At 35.1% G+C, this 20,651-nt stretch overlaps 1 protein-coding gene across 2 annotated transcripts in view; it reads left to right on the top strand.

The window, feature by feature from the left end:
- TMEM196 (transmembrane protein 196) overlaps positions 1-19,685 on the top strand; it is a 51,236-nt gene extending 31,551 nt beyond the window's left edge. For both annotated transcript variants that reach the window (XM_058568838.1, XM_058568835.1), the window contains exons 2-4: positions 10,934-10,990; positions 15,435-15,689; positions 19,626-19,685. In XM_058568838.1, coding sequence (XP_058424821.1) covers positions 10,934-10,990; positions 15,435-15,689; positions 19,626-19,685 — 372 coding nt within the window. The remainder of the gene's footprint in view (positions 1-10,933; positions 10,991-15,434; positions 15,690-19,625) is intronic.
- The last annotated feature ends 966 nt before the right edge of the window (positions 19,686-20,651 follow it).

Below are 20,651 nucleotides of genomic sequence, written 5' to 3'. Positions count from 1 at the left end.
AAGCATTCAACGAAAAGTCTAGTCTCCTTCATCCAGCCACCATCACTCCTTCAACCCAGGTAATCTCAGCTATTTGTTTCTTATATGTTTTCCCCGAATTAGTTTATATATGTAAGAGCAAATATGTATATAGATTATGATATATTTCTTGCCTTTTTACACAAAAAGTAGTTTATTACATACACAATTCTGTGCCTTGTTTTTTTCATTTAACTATATATGTTGGAGAACTTTCCCTATCAGTGTATAGAGAATTTTCTCGCATTTTTTAAATAAATGCAGAGAAGTCCATTGAATTTAATCAATTCCCTACTGACTGACATTTGGGATCACTCCTCTTGTGTTGTTACTAACAATGCTAAAATAAATAATTTGACACATACATCACTTTGCACACTTGCAGCTATATCTGTTGGATAAATTCTCAAATGCAGGATTGCTGAGGCAAAGGAAATATACATATATGTGTATATTTGTGTGTGCGTGTGTATAAATAATTTTGATAATTGTTGCCCAATTCCTCTCAGTGGAGGTTGTATCGATTTATCTTCCCAAAGCAATGTATGATGATCTGGTTCCCCATATCTTTGCCAAGATTATCAAATTTATTATCAAACTTTAGGATTACTGCTAGTAATCTGATAGGTGAAAAAATGCGTCTGAGTTAGTTTGAAATTGTATTTCTCTCGTTATAGATGAAGTTGAGTATTTTCATGTTTAGGAGTCATCTGTATTTCAGAGAAGTATCTGATCATATCTTTTCGTATTTTTCCATCAAATTGTTAGTCTTTTCCTTATTGATTTCTAGGAGTTTATTTTACTTTAGGAAGATTAGTCTTTTGTTTATAAACTGCAAATATTTTCCCAAGTTTTTCATTTTGTACCTGCTCGCAGTAATATTCTGCTATGCAGAAATTTTCTTGCTTTTAGTTTTTGAATAAATCAGTCTTTTATTTCATGGAGTTGACGTTTTAATTAAAAGGTCTTTGCCACTCCAAAATAATAAAAAATTCCACTTTCTTCTAGTAGTTTTATGGTTTATTTTTAAATTTTATTTATTAGTACATTAGGGTATTACTTTGTCATATGGTGTAGCATGTAGAGCTAATTTCATTTTTTTCCAGATGGATATACAGATATCCAAACACCACTTATGGAATGGTCTATCTTTTCATAACTGTTTAGAGATACCATTTTATTATATACTAAATTTCATGTACATTTGTCTATTTCTAGACTTTATAATTCTATTCTTTTGTTCAATTTTTCTATTCATGCGCAAATGCCATTCTGTTTTAATTATTGAGGTTTTAGAATATATTTTGATAACTGATGTTAACATTCATCCTCATCCTCATCTTTACCAGAGTTTTTCTGACAACATTTAGATAATTATTTTTTTATGCTAATTTTAGGATCATCTTTCTAGTTAAAAAATGGATCCTTTTGGTGTTTTTATTGAAGTACATTAAATTAACAAATTAGATTAAAAAGTATTAGCACATATTTTGTGTCAAATCTTTTTTATCCAAGGTGATGTTATATTTTTCCATTTGTACAAATCTTCTATTATGTTCTTTATGAATGTTTCTAGGTTTTACTTTTATTGGTTTACACTTGTGTTATATATTTACTTTTATGAAATCTATTACTTTTTATTGAAAATGGGGTTTCTTCCATTACAGCTTCCAATAGGATGTTATTTGTATACATGAATCTTATTAGTTTCCATATATTAATTTGTATCTTGTTACCTTACTAAATTATCTTAATTTTGTAGTAAAGTTTAGAGTTGATTCTTTCGGGAATTTCGTGTGTCGATCATATTGTCCACAATCAGTGACAGTTTTACCTCCTCTTTTCCAATTTTAATGCTTTTAATTTCTTTCTATTATCTAATTGTGTTGTCTAATTGTGTAGTAGCTCCATTCCAATGTTCCAGAAAAGTGGTGATAGTGAGCATTCTTGCCATTTTCATGACATCATATCAAGAATACATACTATCAACACGAATACCACTGTTCGTGGTGACATTGATCACTTGGCTGAGGTAAGGTTTGTTCAATCTCTTCCTCTCTAGTTACTCTTTTCCCCCCCTTTCCATATGGTACTCTTTGGAAGGAAGTCCTTACGTGTGGCCCACACTTAGGGAGTGGGGAATTATGTTTCACCTCTTTGAGAGCAAAGTATCTACATAAACTATTTGGAATTTTTCTGAATAGATTTGTCTCTTCTTTCCATTTATTTATTTATTTATTCATCCAATCATTTATTTATATCAGTATGGCACCATGAATATTTATTACACACATTGGGTCATAATCCAATACTACTTTATTTACTTTGTTGCTCAAATTGTTCCAGCTTTAGTCACTGGGAGCTCTTTCAGTTGGCTCCTGTGTCCCTCTGACAAACCTCAATTGATGTGTGGGGTTTTGTTTGTTGTTTGAGCACCTGTTTATTTTCTGACATTATAATATGCTCCAAGCTCGTCTTATACATTTCCTGCTGCAGCCCAAGGAACAGCCATTTCTCCAAGGATTCATGATTCCTTTTACTGGAGAATGGTATTAGAAACCAAGATCTGGGTGATAGTTGTGTTCTTTGCTGTTGGAGTATCATTGCTTCTAGACCCTCTCAGGTGACAGAGCAAGAAAACATGTGCATATACTAACGTGGATATGCACAGATCTATAAATAGTTCTACTTTGTTGGACTATATTTATAAATACTAAGCTAAAAATTAGTTTATATTGTTATCTACAATTCTAACCCATTACCATATGGATCATTCTAGCTTGTTTCCCTTGCTTATCTACTCTCATTCCAACAGTAAGAAACCTGGCTCCCACCCTCCACCGTCCATTTAATTTAATTATTCAGTTTCAGTATACATATATAGTACTATCAGAATTGTTAACCAGTAATCCTGTAAGAAACAACTTTGTCAAATAGAGGACAGTGCTACATACAGTTTCTTTTGCCTTTAGTTTTACAGACTCCACTCATTTCCAAAGTTACTTAGGTCAGTATCTTTTCCCCCACCTCCTTCAGTGAAAACATTTCATACGTCTGTTATACAGTTAGATTGTTTTTTCACATTATGCATTCTATCCTGGGATTCCCTTGACCTAAATTATTTTTTAAATTTGCATACAGTAAGGTTAGTTCCTCATGCTGTAAAGTTCCATGAGTTTTGACAAATGCATATTATCATGTATCCACAATTACGGTATAATACAGAATAGTTTCACTGCCTTAAAAATAACCCCTATTCATCTATTCAACTCCCTCTATCTTCTCCCTTCCTACAAACCCTGGAAACTACTGATCTTTTCATTGTCTCTATTGCTTACTTTTTTCGTAATGTCATATATTTGGAATCATATAGTATGCAGCCTTTTTAGACTCGCTTTTTTCATTTCTCAATATACATTTAAATTGCATCTATGCCTTTGAATATCTTGGTATCTCATTTCTTTTTATCACTGAGTAGTGTATCATTGTATGGATGTACCATTGTTTATCCTTTCACCTATTGAAGGACATCTTGGTGGCTTCCAGTTTTCGTCAATGATGAATAACACTGCTAAAACATTTCAAATTAGTTGAGTAAATACCTAAAAGCACAGTTGTTGAATCATATGAGAAGACTGTGCACAGCTTTGTAAGAAACTGCCGCTCTGTCTTCCAAGGTAGCTGTACCATTTTCCACTCCTGCAAACAATGAATGAAAATTCCTGTGGCTCCACACCTCCCGTAATCGGTATCACCAGATTTTTGGATTTTAGTCGTTCTAATAAGTGTGTAGTATTTCATTGTTGTTTAGATTCATAATTTTTTAAGGACAAATGATGGTGAATATCATTTCATACTTTTACTTGCCATCTGTGGATCTTCTTTGGTCAGGTGTCTGCTCAGATCTTTTGCTCATATTTTAATTCGGTTGTTTGTTTTCTTATTATTGATCTTGTTTTATTTCAATCTATTTCCCTCCAATATTTTTTTACAAAGATGATTATTTGTATTGGTGTCTTTCTTAGGCCTGTTTTCTCAATTCCCAATACAAAATTAGACAGATTCTTTCAGATAATAGTGTATCATGTCCAATTCTAGATCTAGTTAACTAAAGCAATACCTAGAAAATTTAGAAAAGATTAGAGGTTTAGGGGGAAAATCCGTTAGCAATGATGAAAGGCACTGGGTAGAATAGGTTAAAAGATGATGAAATAATGATCTCTATTTCTAAGATCAATTAGAAACCAAACAGCTCTGACACTTTGACCCTATGTTATAAACAAGGACTTCATGTTTCTTCCTTGAAGAACACTTTATTTGGCTTCATGTTTGTTCATATCTCACTGAGAGTAATTAAAGGGAACATCAGTGCTTCAGAGGAAGGCTCTAAGGTGAGTAGGTCGGCTGGTAAAGCTCTGGCGAAAGTCCTGTGTGCAATTCTGGACTTTCAGGGCACATTGGAATCACCGGGGAAGATTTAAAAGCACTGATGCCTGAGTCCCAACCTGGAGATTCTGATTTTTAATTGGTCAAGGAACCAGGAATTTTAAAAGTAAATACACAGCCAAGTTTGAGAATCACTGCCTTCTGGCAGGCTTTCCAACTTGATAAACTTTCCCTGTTTTACAGATAATTTATACTGGAATCGCTATGGAAATGGGATCCCAAAAGAAAGGAAGCCCATGACAGAGAGGGAACATCCTTATGAGTCTAGCCAGGGTATCACGTAAGAAAATCACAGTCATATCAACACGGTATCAGGAAAAATATAGCATTTTGTGGGCAAACCACAAAATAATCCTCTAAGAGACTCTGGTTGTCATTCTTTAATAGGTGATTGAAGTAGAATAAAAGTATTCAAGAACTGGTGGTAGCAAAGCAAATTGTCAAACTTTTTATCCAGGTACAGGGAGAAATACACTATTTAACCAGAGATGAATCAATATCTCAACATTTAATATTTGTCTGTTTTCCTGATAATTTTTCTATACATTTTAAAGCAACTTACTAATTTTGATGAATTGTATAAATCATTAAAGATTATCAGAGTAACAAGTTCAATTTATGGTTCAGCTCATTATCTTGAGGGGAAAAAAAAGCCAGTGCTATTTCTATTTTCTAGTGTATTTATCTTCTGTAATGGCTAGTGGATTTCAGTGAAAATTATTTCATCTGAGGTTGTTTAAATATTATGTGGCAAAATTTTTAATAAGCTGTCTTTAAGCACGGTTGGCCCACCATCTTTCATAATCTGATCTGCTGAACACTCGCTTGTTCTCCTGGCCAGCTGATAGAACCACTTCTTTTATTTGCTTCCATTACAACCAGTGTTTCAAAATTTTCCATTACATAATTTAAACAGAAATTCTACAATAACCTATTTTACTCTTCGTCCTTTCCCGAAATAAACTTTCTTGGACAGAAAGGGATAATCATAAGGAACTCATTAACTAGCATCTAGGTTAATGCTGAGAGAGAGAGAGAGAGAGAGAGAGAGAGAGAGAGAACAGGTAAGGAAAGAAAAGGTTTTTATTAATTTTAGGGAAGTTTTAGCAAATCTCTTTTCTTTTTAATCTAGCAGAGTGTCTCTCCCTCTCTCTATTTTCCCTCTTATTAGGAAAATTGAATATATTCACATTTAGTCTGATCGCTTACATTATTGAAGTTATTTATACCAACTTATTTTATAGTTTCACTTCCGTTTGTTTTTTAAACTTTTCTGAGATATGTTGGTTCAATCTTTATTGTCATTATTGTATTTTTCTCTTTATTTTCTGGTCTTCTATATTTTAATGCACAAATTTAAAGTTCTACTTTCCTATCAATATCTAGAAGTAGTTAGCTCCTCTTTTACTCTGCTAAATGAAGTAAGAATCTTTGAGCATGTTACGTATATCTTCTTTACCCCCAACCCACCATCTCTCATGCCAAAATCACCTGGGATATTCATTCTAAACAGACATTAATTTTCCTCATCAATACTTTTTGATTAAAAAGATTTACTGTTTTTTTTTTTATTTTGTACTTTTGCTACTTCGTTCCTTTCGTATCTCAAGTCTTCCCCTATTTGTTTTCCTGAAGAGCCTGAATTCATTCTAGTAATTCCTTCAAAGAGTCTAATGCGAAATAATGGTTTGGAGACTGTATTGGTTTCCTATTGCTGCTGGAACAAGTGACCACAAACTTAGCAGTTTAAAACAACAGAAATGTATTCCCTCACAGTTCTGGAGGCCAGAAGTCTAAAATGGGTCTGCAGGGCTGCATTCCTTCTGGAGGCTCAAGGGGAGAGTTCCATTATTTTTGTCCTTTCCAGTTTATAGAGGCCACCTACAGTCTTTGCCTCATGGCTCTCTTTCCTCATCTTCAAAGCCAACAGTGTAGCCTCTTCAAATCTCTTTCTCTCTGTCTCTTTGTGTCTTCACATAGCCTTCTGTCTCTTTTGACCTTCTTGTCTTCCTCTTAAAGGACCCCTGTGATTACATTTAGGGCCTACCTGGTTAATCCATGATCATCTCGCATCTCAAGATTCTTAATTTAATCACACCAGCAACGGGTTTTTTTTGCTCTATAGGGTCACATTCCTGGAGTCTGGAGGTTAGGAAATGTATATCTTTGGAGAGCTATAATTCAGCCTACCACACTGCTTTTGCCCAAATGATCATGTCTTTCCTGTAATCTCTTGTGGGAATGAGAGTTTGGCTGGATGTACAGCTCAAAGTTTAAAAGTCCTTTTTTCAGAACCTTGTAAGTATTTTATCTAAATATCTCCTTTTAGGCTGTTGGTGTGAAAGGTGAAGTCATTCTAGTGAAGAACTGATTTTACTGCCACAGTGATTATCTTTGGTGCACCGTATTCTTCAAATTCCATTAATGGTGGGCTGTGGTTGCCATAAATTTTTTCCATGTCAGTGGCTCACCCTCAGCTTCCCATTGTCCCTGCTCACTTCCATCAAAGAGGGGGTCTCCTTCCATGCTCTTGCCTCTCCCACAGTTTAGACTGCTGTTGCTTATTACTCCCACTTGTTAGACTCATGGTGTAGGGCAGGTGCAGGTGGAAGGGAAGGTTCTTTCTTCTTCTAGGCCAGTCTCAGCTTAGGAAGGCCTTATGCATCTGACCTCATGGGTAGGACTTTCTCAGTATTCTGTACCCTCCTCAACAGCCAAACTTGGCCTTGTATTTGTGGTTAGTCTTAAGTAGGAGGTTCCTGCCTCTCCCCCAGTGGTTGATGACTCCCCTTTAGTATAGGCATTTGGTATTAGGCCCAAGATGAATTTTTGTTCCTTCCCCTATACAAAGAATTTTTTCTTCTACTTTTCCTCCAGTTACAGCAGCAATCCATATTTGCATGTGCCCTAGAAATGATAGGCTTTACTACCTCTCTGCTAGGGGCTTAAAGCGTTTGATTCACAAGGGAGAAGGCCTAAAGAAGGAGCAGGGCTTTGCACCCTCCCTCCACACCCACTTGTATGGCAACCAGCAACTCCTCCTCCCATCTCTGCAGCAGGTGACATAGTTTGTGTATCCAGACCACCCTTGGAGGGGCTTGTCCCTCCTTGATTTGCAGTTATTCCACTGCCTTGGAACATCAGCTCTTTGATGGGCTCTAGAAAAGTTATCTGTCTGTAGTTTATCTGCTTTTTCTTATTGTTAAGGTGGGAATGGCATCCTAGCTCTTTCTAATCCTAAGGAAAAGAAGAAGGCTCCATGGACCTTTCGTTAAGAAAATCCACTCAAAATATAGAATGCTATATTAATAATAGCTCCATTTCATCTTACAATGAGCCACAACCTTAGTTATCTATTAAATTTAGTCTAAATTGGAATCAAATGAATTCTACTTGAAGACTGACTAGTTTTATTACATAGTTGCCCTTGATGCCCTATAATTAGATTGCTCCATTTATAAAACTTTATAGTAAGAGCAAAGCAAATAACTCTCCCTGGACAGCCCATCTTCTCAGAAATAAAATTATATTTTATCATGTTCCCATGTAAAATTGTATATCAAAATCAGGCTATATATATATAGACACACATATATATCTCTCTCCATCAGTTTTACTTTTTTTAACTAATTTGGTTTTCACTTGTTTCATAATTTCCATGATGTAGCTAACTGCTTTGCATCCTGAATAAAGTTATGGTGAGCAAAAAAAGTATCTTAAAATATTATAACAAATTCCCTATATAATAAGGTACACTTAATTTTAGACTGTAATACAATGGACTAATCTTATAATTATTTTTATTACAACAAAAATTAACAATGGCAGTTACAGATGATCAGGTGTTCATTGAACACTTCTGGTTCGATTTACTGGTATAACAAACACTGCACCAGCCCTGAAAAATCCTTTTGAAAAACATTTCCATTACATTATTAGAAATAAATTAACTTAGACACTTAATAAAGCCTTAGATTATACATGTGATTGGTGACCTTGATGTGTGACCTTGAGCAAGTCACTAAACCTGTCTGGATCTCTAGTTCCACACCTGCAAACTGGGAGGGGTGAATTAAGTCATCTTTTAAGATCCCTTCCAGTGCTATGACTTGGGGTAAAGATAGCCAGTGGAATAAAAGATCACTTACTGCTCTTCTATGCTTCTTTTATTCTTGTCTATAAACTGTGATGGCTAAACTTCAGCCAAGATCCCTTAAAGCCTCCTCAGAAATTCCATGATTTTATATACTTCCCATTACGTGGGTCTATGTTTTCTCAGATGAAAGATTTCCTCTAAGGAATGTGGATTTGGGACACCCTAACAGAAGTAACTATGGGGAGTATTTACACTGCAGGCCTGACTGAGAGTGGAAAAATAGTTTGATTTGCCTCCTACTCTACCTTCCCCCTCCCAAGCCCTGAATTTCCTTTTCCTAGTGGGACAATAGAAAGAAGCAATTTTATTGCCACCTAGATGTTCCAACGGAGGAGCTGGGATGGAGAACTCTGTTTATGCTCCTGAAGTCCCCGGGGCTTTGTTGTGAATAAATAATGGCAATGTTTATAGATTTCAAAAGAGATCCAAGGAACACAAAACTACACTACTTCCAAATTATTTCAAGAATGAGTTCTGGGTGAATGGACTTTCAGGGTGAATAATGGCTTAGTCAGGGAAGCAGGGAGAAGGACATGCTGAGGCTTTGATCTGAAGCTTGGAAGCACTGAGAGGTACAGAATTGGTTCAAACTGGAATGTCTTGAGCACAGCCTTGAAAGATATGGGATAGGATCAGCAGGAATGAGTCCATATGAGGACAAGATTATCTAGACCTAGGACACAAAGGTGGTTGAGAAGTGGTCACTCAGAAGCAGCTTTTTAAGGCTTCTAAAAACTATGCTAGCATTCAAACTTTATAAAATTCTGAAATATGGTTTTACGGTATTAAAATTATTTTGTTAGATCTATCTATATAGTATGTTAACCCTATGTCTGTCATATGCTTTCTGAATATAATCTCAATTTATTTTTTGCCTTTTAGAATTAGGATATTTTTAACTATTGGAATTACAATTTTGTGTATTTTCCATTTAGGTCAATGACTTGACTGCTATGTTTAGAAAATCCTTCCCACTCCTCTAAAATTATATAAATATTTAACTTTATTATCTCCTACTACATTTATTTTTTTTATACCTTTAAATATTCAAACTGTTTCATAGATACTTTGGTATATGATATTAGAGAAGGTTAACAAATTGTATTAATTCCATTTATTGAGTAAATGATCCTGATCTTTTCCCCATTAATTTGAAAGTTTATCTACATTTTATAGCAAATTCTTATGTATCCTCGTCTTTGCTGATCTGTCTTGCAGCTTCATTGCCTGCTTTATAATCATTTTGTTCTCTTATACAGAAAGTTCCTGCAAAGTGAAACTTCCCTTATCAAATTTATCAAAATTTTTTGGTACTTCTCACAAGCCTGTTATTTTTTTCAGATAATCCTTAGAATATTTTGATGTGTATATTTAAAAAGACATCCATATGTGAAGTAGTCAATAAAAATCATTTATATTACTAGTTCTGACTTGAGATAGGATTATGTAAAAGAAAAATCAAATGGAAACAAGCTTAACCACATTCAAACTTTTCTTTGTTAATCTGAAAGCCCTTAGTGGGCTTATTATTTATTAATGAATGTATTATTTTATTTATATGGTTTACTTCCAGCCAGAAGTATCTACAAACGTGCACTCAAATGGCCCTAAATGTTTCTATACAAGTTAAACAATTTACCATTTTCTGATAACCAAAATGTCTAATAGGCTGTCATTGGTAGGTGATTCAATGGAGCTACTTTTCTAATTATATCACCAATGTGCTTATTTACAAGAAATTAGATGACATCAATAAATTCATCCCCTTGTGTTCTTCCGACATAGCCACAAGGGCAGTATTTCTGGTAGAAAGAGGAGGTAGCCGTTTTACCTGACGTAGTTTCAAAGGTACAAAAATTGTCTCTATAGAAAAATATCTCCCTCTCTGATGTCTTATCTTTTTATTTGTGCTCGATTCCCTACCTGTAGAATAGCCCATCAATTTCTAATTGCTTAGTATGAATGAATGTATCCACCACAAAGTAAAAAGGGATGAGAAGACAGTGAAAGAAAATAGGAGGAGAAAACTCTAAATTCATTTACTTCATTATTTTCCCTGGTGGTAAAACTGATTCAAGTTTTGCTTAAATCCCACGATTAGCTATATCAACTTTGCAAAAAACAAATTTTCATTAGCATTTGCATTTTTATCTCTTACTATTCTAAAATGAGGCATTTTTCTTTCCAGCTTTTGATGGGAATGTAAAATTTTCAAGATTCCCTAGAGCAAGTGTCATGAGTGAACTATAAGCTAAAAACTGGGAGTTCTCTGATCTTTGGATATGAAATAATTGTTATTCTTTTCCTTTTCAGTTTCTTCTTTGTGGCATATGTGGAATACTGTGCGCCAAAAAAAAATCTGGACTCGTCGTAAGTTTCTGCCTTGTTTGTATTGTGCATTGCAGTATTTAAAATGTTAGAACTCAAAAATGGAAATGATGACTAGCCAACTTTCATATGCTGAATGTTACTTATTTAGGATAAAAAGAAGACTAACAAATAAACTCTGGCTCTTTTATTTTCAATGAAAACCGTCAAGATTAGTAGAGACTATGGCAAAAGAAAAAGAAAGAAAAGCTTTGATATACTTTTTAAACTAATGAGTTTGCAACCCTTAGCGATTTCTGTGGATGACAGTCTACACTTTTCCCGTTTATAGACTCCCAGACACTCACATGAATACTTCAGTAAGTTGAAAAAGACGTAGCTTGATTTCATGGGAAATTTAACTGTTTAAATATGGAACTGAGCCTAAGGATTACTGGCTTTGACTGTGAAGTTAATTTTGCAAAGCAGCAAAACAGCTGTGTTGTTATAGTTACAGTTAATTCCTGAGATTTTTTATTTAATTTTATTTTATTACTGTGAATGCAAATGTAAGTGCTTTCAGATGTTTTATGGTACTGTCGTGGTTTTCAGGGGGTGTGGAACATGCTCCCAGTTCACTCTGATATTGGCTGGAGGAGAACGTATGCATGCTGAAGTGTGGATTCCCCATTATTTTCCATAACACTTTTTGAGAATTGGAAAGAAGGAAAAAGCAAGCTTTTTTTTTTTTTTATTGAGTACAATGGGAAAGATCATAGACTTTTATAAATTGGCAAAATTAATACTATACATGGACCCGAGAAAGTGGTCTTTGAACCTAAAAAGAGTTTTCCAAGGGGACTTATCTGAGGAGGCAAGGAATAAGCGGTGTTGCAGTTATTTTTGTTTAACTCTTTTTTCTAATCACATCTTTCTTTGTGACAATATCTATTGCAACAAAGGATGAAGCCCCCATTGCTTTAGACATGAGAGATGTAATTTTTAAAAATTACATAAAGGGAAACATTTGGATAAAAAATTTTTTGGAAGCTTTTAATTTGCGTTTATGATTCTCCCATCATTCTTTAGATGTAGCCTTCATTCTTTCTACCCTTTTCTTCTACCAAGACTCTTTATGGCTATATAGTAACAATTTCTTGGAACTTGCATGAAAGAAAGAAAGAGAGAAAGAGAGAGAGAGGGAGAGAGAAAGGAAGGGAGAATGGAAAGAAGGAAAGAGAGAAGAAAGAGGAGAGGAGGACGAGGAGAGCAAGGGGAGGGCTGCTATAACAAAGCACCATAGAGTAGGTGGCTTATAAACAACAGAAATTTATTTCTTACAGTTCTGGAGACTGAAAGTCCCAGAACAGGGTGCCAGCATAGTTAGGTTCTGACAAGGCTCTCTTCCGGGTTGCAGATTTCTGGCTGTGTCCTCACATGGAAAAAGGGAGAAGAGAGCTCTCTGGAATCTCTTTTATATGGGCACTGACCCCATTCATGCCTGCTACACCCTCATGACCTAATTATCTCCCAGAGGTCCCACCTCCAAATACCATCATATTGGGGATTCGGCTTCAACATAGAATTTTGGAGGGACACAAACATTCAGTTCATAGCAGAAGGAAGGGAAGGGATTTTTTAAGAGACACTAGTCTCTTTTTTCTGTCTTTCTAATTTTCTTATAAATTAGAAAAGAAAAAAATTGTAAGATCTGAACTTTTTAGAAACCATCATCCTCTTTATCCTCCTGTACCACCTGAGGTTCCAATAGACGACATTTAGCTATCAAGGATTTTCTACCTTTCAATCAAACTGTGTGAAGATTTCTCCACTCCCAATATCTTTGGAGTCTAGAATATCCAGTCTGGTGAGATTTGAAAACAGTGTATGGTTATAAACTTGGGTACAAATTTTAACGTTTTAATTCCTAGGTGAGAATATTCTGTCTGCACGTGTTAGAAAAATGTCATGCCTTTAAAGAATAAATGAGAGTAACATCAAGAGAGATACCTGTTTTCCTGTAATAGTGAATTAAATTTGTCATTTATTTTCTTAATTAACAGTAATTCATTATCTGAAGACTAGAATGTAACATCTTTCCATATTTTCTGAGAATGAGTAAATACCAAAATATATTGCCAAGAAACTGCATGCCATGTGAATATACTTTAAAAAGAAATATAACTGGGGCCAGCCCCAGTGGCCTAGTGGTTAAGTTGGCGCACTCTGCTTCTGCTGCCTGAGAACCGTGCCAGTTCTCAGACAAGGACCTACACCACTCATCTGTCAGTGGCCATTATGTGGCAGTGCTTCACATACAAAAAAAGAGGAATGAGAAGATTGGCATCAGATGTTAGCTCAGGGTGAGTCTTCCTCAGCAAAAAAAAAAAAAAAGAAAAGAAATATAACTGGTGGATTCTATTTGAAATTGGGAGCTACATGTTCCTACTTGGGATGATTCAATTATTTGGTAATTGATATTCAGTATTATATTTAATCAACTATAAAAAGACTATACTCATCCTTCACTGGGTTTTCAGTCATGGTGATAAGTATTATGAGACATTCACAGTAAGGAATGCTAAATTAAGTTAGAGAAACAAAACAAACTACTTGTACTTCTTTCTGCTCATCATGCCATTTCACTGTGCTATTTCATACATCCATGGCCTTAGTCTTTTCTGAGAACTGCACGCACTTAGCTGAGATGACACGTTGTCAAGGAAGCCTTGTCTGAAACCCGTGGTTGGGCTAAATTCCCCTCCTCCCTTCTCTGAGGGCATCCATTTATCACTCTTTTTTAATATTTGCCATGCCATGCTGGAATGTTGGATCTTCTCTCACACAAGACAACAATGTACTCCAGGGGAATAACTATGAGCTATTCTTTTTTGTAATGGCAACTGCTGCCTCACTCAGGGCCTAACAGATGCTAAGTCTCAATAAGCACTTGCTGAACTCAGCTAACTATAAACAGCAAATAATACCTGATAATGTAAAATTAAATGCTAAGTTATACAACTGCTTGCCCTGTGGAATTATGCCAAAGGAGGAGATCAGTTAAGTCCAGGAAGGCTTTCTAAGGAAGTCAGGACTAGATTTGGGCCTTCCATCTAGGAGTCCAAGAAACAAGCAAAATAGTTTCCAAGAAATGAAAAATATCATTGAGGTGAGAATGAACAAGCTATACTGAGGGACAAGAGAGGTGATTGGAGTAGAGACTTGTTCCAGAGAAAAATGGAAATCAGTTTGGATAATTAAGTTAGTATCACACTACAGAGTATTATGAGAGCCCATAGGAGAATTTAGACTAGATACAAATACAAAATAAATTATTAAAGCTATTAGAATATTCAATTAAATTTATTAAATATTCCACAGAATATTAACTATACAGAAGGCATTGTGCTTGGTTCTGCCCAGGATCTTACGATACTTAGGTTGAATAAAAACCCCTGCTCGGGGCAAGCCCAGTGGCATAGTGGTTAAGTTCGCTAACTCTGCTTCAGCGGCCTGGGGTTCACAGGTTCGGATCCCAGGCGCAGACTTACACATCACTCATCAAGCAGTGCTGTGGCAGTGTCCCATATACACAATGGAGGAAGATAGGCACAGATGTTAGTTCATGGCCAATCTCCCTCCCCCCAAAAAAACCCCAGAAATAACAAAAAAACCTTGCTCTATTGATAAAGACCCAGATCAAACCAATAGTAGAATCAAAAGCAAAGCAACATCCAGTGTTTCTCCAAAACAATAAATCAGTGTTTTTAGAATATCTATTGTGTATTCTTCATTGTGGTGCCACACACTAACAAAAGATTTGGAAGATAAAGGGCCAGTTCGTAGGGAGTCCCTAAACTACCTCTTGAGGAAATAGATACACACACAATAAAATTCTTATGAATGAAAAAAAGGAGTTAACTAATTCCCTAAGCTCACATAGCCAGAGAAGTATAAAGATTTGAGGTTGGGTGGAACTAATGACAATTCAATGAGAAGCTATTTAGGTGTTTTGGAGGGATTAGCATAGTGAACTGGATTTGGAGTCAGAAAATCTGGGTTCAATCCCTAAATTTAAGTGCTACCTGCTCACCATTCATTTTCCAAAGTGTATATTACTATCTCTCTCAGACGATTGCTGGGTGGGTTAATTGAGATGAAATCTGTTCAAGTTGCTAGCATAGTAGCACACAATAGATATTAAATAAATATTATTTAAATCTGAATCTACCTAGAAGACAAATTTTTCTTAGAGTTTTCATAAAATGTATCTCTGGCCTTTATATAGTTAGCTATTGATTCCTGAAACACTATGGTCTATGCCCTCTCCATTGAGTCAGATTGCATAGAATCTTGGTGAAAGGATAGCTCCTGTTCTCTAGGACACACCAAATGCATCTTCTCTTTCTTGTCATTCAGCCGTCCTTGACATGCAGCAGGACAATGCACTGTGTGGGGGTCAACTTTGCTTTCTCAACTTTAATACCTCCTTTCTTTTTCTTATCAGATGATCCTCTTTTCCGCCTGCTGCATCTGTGGACTCATTGGAGGGATCCTGAATTTTCAATTCCTTCGGGCAGTAACAAAGAAGACCTCTTCCCTCTATCCTCTGCATCTTGCCTCCATGTCGCTTGCGTGCATCGGGATTGGGGGCTGCACCCTCTCTTCATGGCTCACTTGTCGACTAGCAAGCTATGAACAGAGGAGGATGTTCTCAGAAAGGGAGCATTCACTGCATCACTCTCACGAAATGGCTGAGAAAGTGAGTTTTGTACCTTTTCCTCTCACTGCTCTCCTGTGACGAAGACTGCAGTCACATCTAGGTGAATCAACTTGCAGCTTTAGATGAGAATTTGAGGAACTGGATTTTATAAAAGTTTGATCCTATTGGACTAAGAATAGGAATTTTCTTATTATTTTTTTCTCTCCAATTCCGGGTATACCTATTTTCAACATGATTTTGTAATCTCTCTATACAAAAACACAGTTCCTAAAATAGCATTTCATAAAGTATTGAATGCCTTACAAGTATGGATTTTATGTATTATGCTGAGGAAAAAGGCATGAACTAAATACACACTCAATTCAATAATGCCAGTTTTAGAAATCGGATGAATTCCCCTTTCTAGCTCACCCTTTATGCTTGTAAGTAGATGCATTTGATTATGTAAATTAGATTTTCAGGCATAAAGGGGCCTTTTAATAAGGCAACGAAAAGACTTGCCTATCAGTGCAGATATTACAATCCACATAAAGCTTCATTTAATTCTCATCTAAACTTCATGCATATTTGGGTAGCTTTGCCTGTATTTTAAACAATGTTCCTTGCATAATTGTTTCATGAAACCCATTCAAACAGGAAGTTACATTTTTTGCATAAAAGCACAAATGATATAGTGGGTTGTCTGTGTTTCTACTACATTTTGCACATATTTCTTAATTCAGTTCCTGCTTCTGGACCTATTAAGGAAAAGATAAAATATTAAGGAAAAGATAAAATAAGCTCACTAAGATAAGGGCCATGTCATATTTTACTTGATATCATGGAAATAGAACTGCATAACCACAGAATAGAAGAAAGAGTAGCAGGAGTTACTATTGAGTATTTCTTTGTTATTTTGAAGAAAAAATATTCTATAGTTTTATGTATTTCCATTTCATATACGACACACATTCAAATAAGGAGAGTAGATGCTCTTAAATTGTTCCAAGGAAGCAATTTTAAACAGATCTACACGTGTCCTTCAAAAAAGAGTTAACAGTACAAAAAGCAAGACTGGTAATTTAAAGAAATGGGTTGTTAAAAATAGATTATCATTGTATATTTGGGTAGTGGCTCTTTTGTGCTCTGTTTTTATACTAGTGTAATTTAGTTTTTTGTGTGTATGTTTGTGCAATATTTATTGTATGATTGTTATATTTATATTAGAGATTGAGGGCTATTGAAATAACCGACTTGCCCAGCTGCCCGGTGGTTCCCCCGACACCAGAGTTACCTACAAGGTACGCTGATTTCTAGGCAGTTACCATGTTGTAATGTCACTGCAGGAAGCACTGCCTCTTGTAGGAAGCCATGATGTCAGCAGATCAGTCTAGACTGATGCTGTGATCTTGTTCCTCCAAGTAGCACTTTCATGAGAACTACTTTGAGGACCTGAGATAAACCTCCATGGCAGAGTCTTGCAGCTTGAAAGTTGGTTGAATATTTAAAATATTCAACCTCCCTATAAGCATCCAAACACACTTATGCTTGGATGATTCATGACTCCTTTATTCTCTGCTACATCATGATTCTGACTCAATATCATCATTCACGGACCAGAGTTTTGTTTTTAATAATAGATGAGTCTGACAAAGAGAAACTGTGTATCACCCTCATGCCAAAATTGCATGAGCAGGTGACCTAAGTTTGACACTAATACAGTAAAAATTCTGTATGAAAGCTTTCTCGTTGTAAAACATCTGATGTGATACATTCAAATTTATTTCCCATATTTTGGATTGCTGAAAATAAACAGTTGCCATTCTTGCTTTAGGTAAACAATATAACTGGAAATACAGAAAGTCACATAGATACTATGGCCCAATTGCAGAAAGTATATCCATTTGCAAATAGTCATATTTAGTCCTGCCCAAATTTAAAGTATAATCTTCTTGTTAAAGTAGACATGCCTATTTGCAAATAAACTGAAGATACTCATCTATTTAAACACTAATTTTCACTGTTTTTCCTATCCCTGATTTTACTGTATCCATATTAGAGTGCATTTAGTTAAGAAAATTCTTTTGTAAGATTTTTAAAAACGGAATTTTTTCTTAATCCTGCAATAAAAGATTATACATTAGATTAGTTTTCTATGTTTTTTAAGCTACTTTTGAATGCAAAGTCATTTTAGGAGAAGAAAAGGTACCTAAGAATCTTACTTTTATAAATTCATTAGGAAAATGTGTTTTTGTCCTAGTAGAAGGAATAGAAAAATATGTATGAGTAAATTTTGTTAAAGATCACTTTGGAAGGATCATTTCTATTTATCTTGCCACCAACAGTGAGTTCTTGAATGAAGCCTCAAATCAGGTTCTTCTCCATAAACTTAACCACAGCCCAATAACCCCAATGTTCTCAGACCAACTTTCACCATGTATATCTCTAGGAGACCCAGCCTCTTAATTAGACTGAACCATCACCAGACCATAGAGGCAGACCGCTGGCTCCAAATGATCTTTCTCACCTTCTGTCAGAGCCTTTACCCTAAAGGGGTTTGAGTTTTAAGTCTTTCTTTCTGGTCATTCCTTAGCATCTTACTAAGGGAGATATAATGGATACCCAGGTACAAGACAATCCCCTAGGGCCTGGAAGGGGCCAGGCACTTTGTATGGAAAGACAGGTCTGAATGTGAGAGGAGGAGAGGTTTCCAATGCATATTACCTCCTTTCTTAGAATTTTCTTGAAAGAAATTCTACCCCATCTTCTAAAAGACAGCAAAGTTTTCAAAAGAAAAGTTCAAAAACCAGGCCAATTCCTACCTTCTAGTCCCTCATTGATCCTCCTAAGCAACTTTCAAAAACACCCAACACAAGAAGCAAGTATCTTTATTCTATTCCAAGGAGAAGAGACTGAAAATGAAGCGTGGATACCTTTTCATCTTTCAAATAAATATTTGGAAGAATTTCTAAAGTTTGCAAAAGCAAACACATTACTTTTTAATTTTTAATTCATCCAAACAGACACTAGATATAAACTGATAGGCTTGAGACAATTGAGAAAAATAACTTCCATTTGAATTTTCTTTACTACATTTTTGCAAATAGGCTTGTTCAAGTGTGGAAAGATGTTGTCATCTATTTTTTAGATAGTTTTGCCTAAATATTATTTATAATGTAGTACGCTAACCATTATAAATGTGAATGGGCCTCACATCTCATTACCTTTTATCATCTAGGGAAGAGGTTAATGTTTAATAAAACATATGAACTCAAAGCATCTAAATTGTTCCTAAATTAACATATTTTCTAAAATTGCAAAGGCAATTTTTTCTGTTAGTTCATCCTTTATATCCTAAATTTTCGTTGCCTTCCTACGTAGTTTTCCTTATCAACTTCTTAATAATTGATACCTTAAAAAACATGTTAAAAGGTTTTACTATTGATGTTTTTACTGTATGAGTGAGAATGTCATGAAAAACAATCTTCCCGCTCTGATTTATTAGTGATCCACAGTTATAAACAAACAATGAGCCCCTTGTGGTCCTTTTTCAGTTCTTCGCAAAAAGGCCACACATTTTTCTGTAGAATAAAAGTAACGCCTAGAATCTGTTGGCACTTTGTTGACATGTTCAGCAGAGAAGCCTACGCCATGGGAAAAATGCGAGGATTTAATCATCTTCTTCTTTCTAGGTAAGGTCTTTCCGAAATAGAGTTGAGGAATGAAAAGGGAGACTTGGGGGACTGGGGAGAGACTGAACTGTTTCTGTGGGTAGAAGACTTCGGTCTAACAGACTGTCACTTCAGCCTTTACATGTGCTCCAAGATGCCAGGAATTTCATTTCCTCAAATGAAACAGCAATATCAATCCTCGTCCTTCCCCAAAACACAGCAAGTTTTTCAATGGCTTGAAATTTCTGTTTTGTAAACCCATTAACCAAATCAATGTCTTACTCTGACAGTGAATTTTAATTAACTCATGTTATTTTCCTAACAGGAAATGACAGACAACATGAGCAATGGAGGACCACAACTGATATTTAATGGAAGAGTATAATCAATGTTTTAAAGAATTGAACATTTTTTAGGACTTTGATGAGGCAAGGAAATACCAAAGGATTAGGAGATAAAATTAAAACAGTTCTTGCATTTGCTGTTATCTCTCCTGAGCACCCACTAAAATTATTCTTCCTCAATTTGCCTCACTTACTTCTTCAGCTTTTTTTTATTGGGCGAAGAACTTTCCAGAAATGTTCTAGTACAGTAATTTCAACAGACTTTCCAGATTGTTTTAATGAAGACTTTTCAGGAAAAAAAAGAGAGGAATAGATAAAACAGAAAGATTCATATTTTACATAAACACTATTTGACTAGCATGAGTGTTAGATTTGTAATGATATATTTCATATAAGTAATTAAAAAGTGCAAACATCAAGAAATAACAATAATTTACTGATGCCTTTGTTTTGAAAGACAATGGCTTCAAGAATGCCACAATTCAAAACCTCAGCAATGCCTTGTTGTAAAAACATTGTAATTATTTTCAATTTGTGAATGAACTATATTTCATAATTTATTTGTAAACAACAAAAAACCTAAAGCATAAAAAAGAAGTTTTTTTAGAGAGAGATAATACCAATCTGTATGATATTTTTGCATTTTTGCACAAGAGTGAAAAGTTGTAAATGAATATCATTTAAGGAAAATAAATATGTTTTGATCATGCTGTGCAGATTGATCTGCATGCTCACGAATGAGCCTAAGAATAAAATAAAGTATGCGTGTGTGTATGTGTGTGTATATATACTGTAAATATAGAAAATATATACAACATATGTTTGTAGCATTCATCAATGTAAATAGGTAGTAGAAAAGAAACTGTGATGCCGTGGAGTATTATCAAGATTCTATTCCCACAGAGATGAGAAAGCAATTGTTCAAGGTTTTTCTATGCCTACAAAATCACGTATTTAATTTCTACTAAATTTGTTCATTTTTATTCTTTTTATTATGTCTGCTGTGT

This window comes from Diceros bicornis, chromosome 3 (genome assembly GCF_020826845.1).
Source record: "Diceros bicornis minor isolate mBicDic1 chromosome 3, mDicBic1.mat.cur, whole genome shotgun sequence".
Taxonomy (NCBI): domain Eukaryota; kingdom Metazoa; phylum Chordata; class Mammalia; order Perissodactyla; family Rhinocerotidae; genus Diceros; species Diceros bicornis.
This window is presented reverse-complemented; position numbering and strand designations above follow the sequence as displayed.